The sequence below is a fragment of the Pteropus alecto genome, unplaced genomic scaffold (assembly GCF_000325575.1).
Source record: "Pteropus alecto unplaced genomic scaffold, ASM32557v1 scaffold88, whole genome shotgun sequence".
Classification (NCBI taxonomy): domain Eukaryota; kingdom Metazoa; phylum Chordata; class Mammalia; order Chiroptera; family Pteropodidae; genus Pteropus; species Pteropus alecto.
Genome location: NW_006494611.1, coordinates 15,139,073 through 15,147,842, shown reverse-complemented (window position 1 = coordinate 15,147,842; position 8,770 = coordinate 15,139,073). Strand labels below are relative to the sequence as shown.

The 8,770-nt window shown below is 33.5% G+C and overlaps 1 protein-coding gene across 1 annotated transcript in view; it reads left to right on the top strand.

Moving 5' to 3' along the window:
• Positions 1-8,085, top strand: part of TNKS2 (tankyrase 2) — a gene marked incomplete at its 5' end in the record, with an annotated part of 56,168 nt that extends 48,083 nt beyond the window's left edge. Inside the window, 4 exon segments of the mRNA XM_006925952.3 lie at positions 477-582; positions 2,217-2,403; positions 4,734-4,890; positions 5,713-8,085. Of these exon segments, the coding sequence (XP_006926014.2) occupies positions 477-582; positions 2,217-2,403; positions 4,734-4,890; positions 5,713-5,775 (513 nt within the window).
• Positions 8,086-8,770: the final 685 nt, after the last annotated feature.

The window sequence follows — 8,770 nt, the reverse complement described above, 5'->3', positions numbered from 1 at the left end:
GAGGAAAAAGTAGGGTTATGTGTGTATGTGTTTTAAGAATGTGTTTTGGTGTGACTATTTCAAATATTTTTAATCAAAAGCAGGTAGAGATAGTACTTTGAGCCTGATAAAGCAGCGAGGGAATACTATTTACTCTTTTTAATACTTATATACAGAACTCAACATGTCTGATTTGGAGATGTGTTAGTAAGAACTAAATTAATGAAATGGAAGTATTTTAATGAATGGTATTATTAACTTTCACATATGGCCATATGTAGCTTTTTTCCTTTTGAAATTTTCTATTTCCAAAATGTAGCTATATTTCCATATTTGTGGTTGGAACAGAGTATTTTTAGTTTACTAAAATAACACAGTTTACATTTCAGAGAAAAGTTTTGTCTCTTCTGGCTATGTGGCCCATTTTTTGGTTAAGAGGAACAAGTAAATAAGTATTATGACCTAAAGATGTGTTTTTTTTGGTTTCTTTTTTATAGATTCAGAAAGTTTGTAATAAGAAGCTGTGGGAAAGATATACTCACAGACGAAAAGAAGTTTCTGAAGAAAACCACAACCATGCAAATGAAAGAATGCTATTTCATGGTAAGACTCCTCTTCCCCCACCCTTCCACCATGCTTCTCCACATTAGGGTAGTTTTTGGTCAGGTATGAAATAATCTGTATATTCCTCGTATCATTTTTAAAAAATAAACATTTCTGTAAATTTTACATTTATATTAGTATTATCAACCTCTTTTGAATTTGTATATTTTACAATGGATAGTTTATAAATAGGATTACTTAATGGAAGAAAAAATAGAAATGGGAATATTGACTATTCCTATTTTCCTTTTTTCTTTAAATAGTAGATTTTGCTTATTGTGATCACTAAGAAATTGTTTTACTTTTAACTAGTCGACTAAATTAAAATTAAAATAAGATCTGTGAATCACCTCAGAAGAATGTATGCACTCTGTCAAAACTACATTTAACTTCATTGTTAAAAGAACTAAATTAATGAAACTAAATTAATGAAACATCATTGAACCTGTGATGTTTTCTGAGTACTTTTGTTGAATTGAGAACACCATTACTTACATTCTTGACATTTCTTGTATATTTTTATGTTGCAAGTTGGCAGGTGTTGGTCTTTCAAATTTATAGATATAAATATAGATATTAATGTAGTATTTATCAAGTCTTCAAGCACATTACCCATAGTAGCCACAGTCTTTTTTTTTTCCACTGGGCTTCGACTACAGAAAATTTATTTAGAGACCTGTAAAGTTCTATAAAATACAGCATGTAAGTTTCACAATCCCTGGAGACTCTGTAGCAGTCTGAATTTGTGTGTAATATCTAAATGGTACTTCTCATTCTAAACTCCTAAAAATCATGATAACCTCTTGGCACAGAGCATAATGTTTATTTATGTATTGACTTTATGGTTATACTGAATGATTTTTCTGTTTTATAATATGAATGGTTTTGGCTTTTCCAAATTAACTCAAATAAATGATTGTATTCAGTATTTCTGTAAATTAGAATTGTGTATTTTCTCTTTGTGAATAGGGACACTCATTTTGATGAAGCAGTTAGCTGTGTTGTATTGGCTCTTCTTAGTTCCCACCCTCACAATACTCCCTGGCCTGGTTACCATGCTCAGTATCTCCTCCCCTTTGGCTAAACTTCCAGTCTTGGCACATGTGCAAGGAAGGAAGGAACACACCACATTTTAGATGGAATCTAATATAGCAGGTGATGAAAGGCAGAGAAGTAGAAGAATAAGAGAAAAGAGGTATAAAGAAGAGAATGAACATGAAAAGACAGAGTACATAGACATGCGTGGCTTTGTAAGACCTAATTGTAACCAGTTTTATTTCAGATGAGTTATAAGACCCTTGGTTCTAGATTTGTATGGATTTGGGGTCTGGAATTTGATAACTCTAGCATTGATGTTTCAAGTGATCTGGTATTCTAATTGAATCTGTATGTGTCCTTATTTTTGGTATCTGAACCACCACCCTATTAGAAACATTGACATTAGCAATTCCTCTAAAATAGTTATTTAAACTAGTGAACCAGCTGGCCATTAACTTGCTACCCTTGTTTTCTGATTTTGCTTTGTCGTAGTGGTGGTGTATATATGCTTAAGAATTTAACTTCTTAGAGTCTTTATGTTTTTTTTTCTTTTTCTAAGATTATTTTAAATTATTATCCATCTATATGTATTTTAGGGTCTCCCTTTGTGAATGCAATTATCCACAAAGGCTTTGACGAAAGGCATGCCTACATAGGTGGCATGTTTGGAGCTGGAATTTATTTTGCTGAGAATTCTTCCAAAAGCAATCAGTATGTATATGGAATTGGAGGAGGTACCGGGTGTCCAGTTCACAAAGACAGATCTTGTTACATTTGCCACAGGTAAGAGATCACTTGTTCTCATTTTTTTTATAAGAATCCAATTAGAACTGATTTCATATTTGAAATTTTTGAGAAGCAAGACATTATCTTGGACAGTTCTACGAATCCAAGCTAGGTGTGTTGCAGGTTGCTTTTGGCTCTCACCAGTTATAATAATAGCATATATTTATTAAAAGAACTTTATGGCCCAAGCACAGTTCCATGCATTTGATCTATTTAACTCATTTAATTATTAGACCATCTGGTGCTTTAAAGAAATACTGAGTATGAAAGATTTTTGTGGCTCTTGAATATTTTAGGACTGTGGACTCATTAAAAATATAGTATTCACATTCTAAGATGGTATTACTTGCCAAGCCTAATCATTTCGTGAGACTTCATGAGCGAATCTCTCTTCCATTATGATATCCTAACCCTGAATTTATAATATTACTACCTGAAAAGTTATAATAAAATGCATCAATCCTTTAGGAAGCATATTATTATCAAATAACTACTTTGCACGTTTTCCTCCCACTTTTTGTGACCCTGATCTAATTCAGTTGTTAAAATCATTCAAATAACTTGGCTCTAGTTGATAAATTCCTTATAGATAAAGAAATTACCTTTTGCCATTTGAAAAATCAAGTAAGATTAATTATTGAGATTTATCCTAGTTAGGGCACTGTTTATAAAGATCTAGAGCAGTAATTATCAAATATTAGCTAGTTCCAGAATCACCTAGAGAGCTGGTTAAATGCAAATTCCTAGGCCTTGCTTCTTGAGTTGCTGTTTTTAGTAGGTCTGGGATAGGAGCCCCTGGGAATTTCTACCAAGTTCCCAGGTGATACTGACACTTAATGATCACTGATCTAGAAACATCCCTAGAGCAATAGTTCTCAGCTTTGGCAGCACATTGGAATCACTCAGCAATCTTTAAAAACTACTAATGCCTGTGTCCCACCCTCAGAGGTTCTCATTTAATTAGTCTGGGGTATGGTCTGGACATTAGGATTTTTAAAGACTTCCCAGCTGATTTTGAAAGGCTGCCAAAGTAAGAACTATAGTCCTGGAGAGAAACAGCGTCTGTCGATTTTGTTTTGTTCTTGTTCTTACTGTTTTCCCCCAAAATTTAGACTTATATAGATGTCTATTAAAGTCTGCCCTGCTGGGTTTGACCTCCCACCCACTTCTATTTTAGATCATAAATTGGACTGGTTAGGAGACTTAAAATTTCTTGAGATTTTGTAAATTGAACACTGCTATTTTTATTTGTCATGTTATCTGGAGGCTAAATATTTCCGATTATTAGTAATAAGCAGTGTTCTAAACTGTCTTTGGAGCAGAATGCTTGGTTGTTTGGAAATTAAGACTTCTGTATTCTGTATTATCTAGGGGCTGATTGTGACTATAGTAGAAAATCTATTAGAAATGCTAAGAAGGTTTCCAAAGGGCATATTTAGAATAAAAGTATAGATAGCCTCTCTTTGGAGAACAGAATCATCAACTGGTCCACCACAATCTCCTATTCTCTCCCCTAAAAAGAAAAGAAAACAAAAGATAGAAACAGTAAAGTAACTAAAAAAAAAAGAGAGAGAGAGTGGTATTGGTACTAAAGAAGGCCAATCATATGCCTGAGGGGAATAGGAGAATAATCTACTTAAACTTCTGGTAAGGGAAGACCTATTCAAAGAAATATTTCAGCTGAAACCTGAAAAATGAGTGTCAGCCAAAAAGGAAAAAAAAAATAAGTGTTAGCCAGTTGAAGAGTGGTAGAATAGATACCATTCTAGATGGTAGAGGAAACAGTATATAGCATGTGTGATGGCCATGGGGTAAAAATAAGAAAGTTTGACCCATGTGAAGAAAGAAAATTAATGTGTCTGGGACATAATGAATACAAGGTAAGATTAGAAAATTTGGAGCCATTGTAAGAAATTTGGATTTTCTTCTAAGTACAGTGAGCAGCCTCTAAAAGGTTTTAAGCAGAAAAGTGATCTGATTAATATTTTTTGTTGTTTTTTCCCTTAAATCACTGGTTGCTTGGATGGAAAATAGTTTAGAAAGGAATTAGAATAGAAGCAGGAAGACTCGTTCAGAAGCCATTGCAATAAGCAGTGTTCTAAACTGTCTTTGGAGCAGAATGCTTGGTTGTTTGGAAATTAAGACATGTTGTAGTCCAGGTGAAAATTTTGGTGATTTAGACTTAATGGTCGTAGTAGAATTAAAAGAAGAGAATGGATTTCAAATTTTTATGTATAAATACATTAAAAAGCTCATGCAGTGCACACAAATAAAATTGTCACATACTACCTTATCTTCAGGGAGATCTTTTCCTTTTCACATTATAGGCAGCTGCTCTTTTGCCGGGTAACCTTGGGAAAGTCTTTCCTGCAGTTCAGTGCAATGAAAATGGCACATTCTCCTCCAGGACATCATTCAGTCACTGGTCGACCCAGCGTAAATGGCCTAGCATTAGCTGAATATGTTATTTACAGAGGAGAACAGGTAATTAAATTTTATTTGTTCATCTTGAAAAATGCTTTGGAGCCATTCTTTAACCTCTTCTTACTAATTTCTTAAATTGTCAAAATATCTTGCCTTAAGAACTGGCTTTCTTTTTAACTTTGAAAATAATTTTATACTTAGAGAAAAGTTACAAAAATAGTAAAGAGAAATGCCTTTATGCCCTTTACCCAGATTTTCCAATTGTTAATATTTTAATAGTCTCTCGTTTATCATTCTCTCCTTCCCAAGTGTGTGTATGTACACAGAGTTTTTTCTGAGCTGCTGAAGTGCAATTCCTTTACTCTTAAATACATGCTTTGGTGTATATTTCCTAAATACAAGGACATTTCTTAAAATTATCAAAATCAGGAAAATACCATTGATATATCTAACCTACAGACCTTATTCAGATTTTGCCCACTTACCCTGGATTTTCTTTTAGCTTCTCTAAAATATAATCAGAATCCTATATTTAATAGTTACCCTATGTATAGCAAAGAAATGTATAATTCCTTCTTGCTCTTAGTGACATAAATCCAGTCAAAGACATCTCTAGAATGGTGTTCTGAACTGAGGATATGTATCAGAATCACCTAACTTAATAAAAACAGACAAACACATACTTAGTACTTGTCATAGACCCGCCGATTCAGAATCTAAGGGATTGGACTCAAGGTAAGGATGTTTTGAGAAAATGTTCTTATATGATTCTGATCCACAGCACTAAGTTAGAACCTCTTCCCTAAAGATTAAGAATCCTTATGGTAAGTCTCCTTTCAAAAAATTTGTTGACCAATATTTCAATTCATCTTTCTTTTCCAGGCTTATCCTGAATATTTAATTACTTACCAGATTGTGAGGCCTGAAGGTATGGTTGATGGATAATTGCTTTAGGAAACTAACTCCACTGAACCTAAAATCATCTAAGCAGCTGGTGGCCTCTTAAATTTTTACTCCTTTGTCGAGAAAAATCATCTTGTTCACAAGCCTGTGGCAAAAAGGATAAAAAATGTGAAAGAAGTTTAACATTCTGACTCGATAAAGCTTTAATGATGTACAGTGTTTTCTAAATATTTCCTGTTTTTCAGCACTTTAACAGATGCCATTCCAGGTTAAACTGGGTTTGTCTGTACTAAATTATAAACAGTTAACTTGAATCTTTTATATGTTATGCATTGATTCTAACAGAAACTGTAATCCCCTCAACAGAACTCATTTTACTAATACAGTACTGTGTTCTTTAAAACACAGCATTTACACTGAATACAGATTCATTTGTAAAACTGTAAATAAGAGCTTTTGTACTAGCCCAATATTTATTTACATGGCTTTGTAATATAAATCTACTGTTTCAGAACTGCAGCGGTTTACAATTTTTTTTTTTGATATGTACCGCTCATCTGTATTTCATCTTGCATCATCATGATTGAGTGATCTTTACATTCGATTTCAGAGGCTATGCTTGTCAGTTGGGGAAGATTGCTGTATCACATTTAATTTGCTGATGGAAGCATTTATCTCTTTAGAAATCTTTCCCATTTAAGAACCTGTTTCATGAATACTCTGGGGATTTAACTTGTGCTACCTTTGTATGTATAAGATACATTCCAAAGAACTCTAACTATGATAGTTCTGATTATTAAAGACGCTTCTTTACTGGTCTCAAACTCTGGGTTTCACATTGGAAAAATTGCTCATTATTTTGTGAAAATTAGAGCAAGTGCTTTTTTTCTTTAGAGAGGTTAGATCCTGCCACTGAACAATTGTGGTGTTCTTTTCATGAAATATAAATAGGAAGTTAAAATTCAGAGGTGGGAAGGGTAATCCTGAATAATTTTCCAATATGTTCTAATTACTGCAAATCTAAGTGGAAAAAATAACAAATAGGAGTGCGTGATTTTTTTTGTCCTAAGTATTTTTTTCTTTTTCCTTGGCCTTACTGTTATAGCCAATCTATACACCATAGGTAAGTTTAACTCAGAACATGAAATGCAGATGTCCCAGTTCTCTCCTGGCCTCCTGAATGGGCAGGTGAGACAGGTGCTTCTGCTTTGGGTTGCTTCATGACATTACACCCAATTGGAAATGTACTTTGTGCATCACATGGTGACCAGGCTTGTTTGGCAGCTTTGCGGGGAATGCTATCCCATAAAATGCCACTCCTATTTTCTAATGTAGACTATCTTTTTCATGAAATATGCTAAAGTATCTTGGTACAGAAACGAGTTAAAGCTTGGCAGTCTATTGACTCTAGCTGCCTGGAAAGTAAAGGCAAGATTTTCACTCACTTAAGTCTTTGTAAATGAAGACATTTTCATTCACTCCGTAACAGTTTACCTTTGTTTTACATTTTACTCAGTCTCTAAATAACTGGCCCTTTCCAGTAACTTGTACATAAAGTGCTAGAAATCATGTTTTATGTCTTGCGTAAGAGTTAATCAGAGTAAATGCATATCTGGAGTTTCTATGATGTAAATTGTGATTATTATTTAAGAGGTCAATTGCTGACTTTGAAGTGGTTTTATACAGCTCTCTAATAATTGCAAACATGATCCTAAAGTCATTTCTTGGAACTCAAATGGAGTATGCCAAATTTTATATAATTTTTCAGGTTCTGGAAGCTTCCAAGTTTTATAATTAGAAGATAATGAGATGAGTTAATGGAGTTTATATTTACACACCTTATCTCTCAACCTTTATCCCATAATCCTTACCCTGGAATTACTTACCATGTAAAATTATCATGGTCTATGAATTTACGATATTGCAGCCTGTGTTGTTTCATCTAATCCATTGCTTAATTAGTGTGTTGTTTTTCTGTGGATGATTATATTGTGGTTAATATGCTAGCATGGCAGTATTTTCAGATAGCTTTTGTTTGTTGTGGGGGGTTGGGAGGTTACGGGATTTTTTTGGAGTTTTTGCATGAAATATTTTACTTTATAATGATGGAATTGCTTTTTCTTTTGTGAATTTTTTTTGAAGTAAAATTTAACTTTTTGTGTGAGTAGTACTATTATACCCATCTTGAGTGTCTTACTTGTACTATATCACATTCCATACCCTCATTTAATTCTTAATAAACTGTCCACCTGTTTTTCTGGGTAGCATGGTAATTACTGGAATAGTATAAATGTGTTGAATGGTCTTTGAGAAAATGGATTAAGATTACAATAAACCACAATTTCAGGAAAATCATGTATTTGAGTCTGATAGTGATAGAGTGCAGTTTAAAGGGTGAAATATTGACTGTTGTGATCATACCTGCTCAGATGCTCTAAGATGAAAGTAGCTATAAGATGCTTTTAGACATTTACTCTATCCAACACAACTTTTGGCAGACCTTAAAGCTCACTCCTGGGAAATCTGTCTTCTCAGCATAAAAAGAGGAATATGTTTTTGTTTTCCATGTCATCTAAAAAATCTTTTATAAGTTTTCAAACCTGTTTTTTCAAATCTTAAAGTTAGTGGTACTTATTACTTTTAAAAGAAACTATAGTAATATAAGTATTTTAGATTTCAGTAAGCTGTGTCTCTGTGTTTGATCAATTCTCTGCTTTCCATAATAAGAGAATAATGATGCAAATAACCCATAAGTCATGGCTTTGAAATATTTGTCAGCAGGTTTATATTTCTGCTTCGGTTAGAATAATAGTAAACTATTCACTTGCTAGTTCCTAAGCATGCATTCCAGTGTACGATGTGATCCAGTTGATTGCAGGGTGATGAAGAAAGAAAACATACAAATAAATTTCCCTAAGCTTTTATGATTAGTATTTCTGACTGGCTCTTTACCTACTGTCCTGCAGAGGAGTAAAGTGACAGAGGAAGAAGTAAGTTCTTCACCAGGACTGTCAGATTTTTATAAAGTTAGTCTATA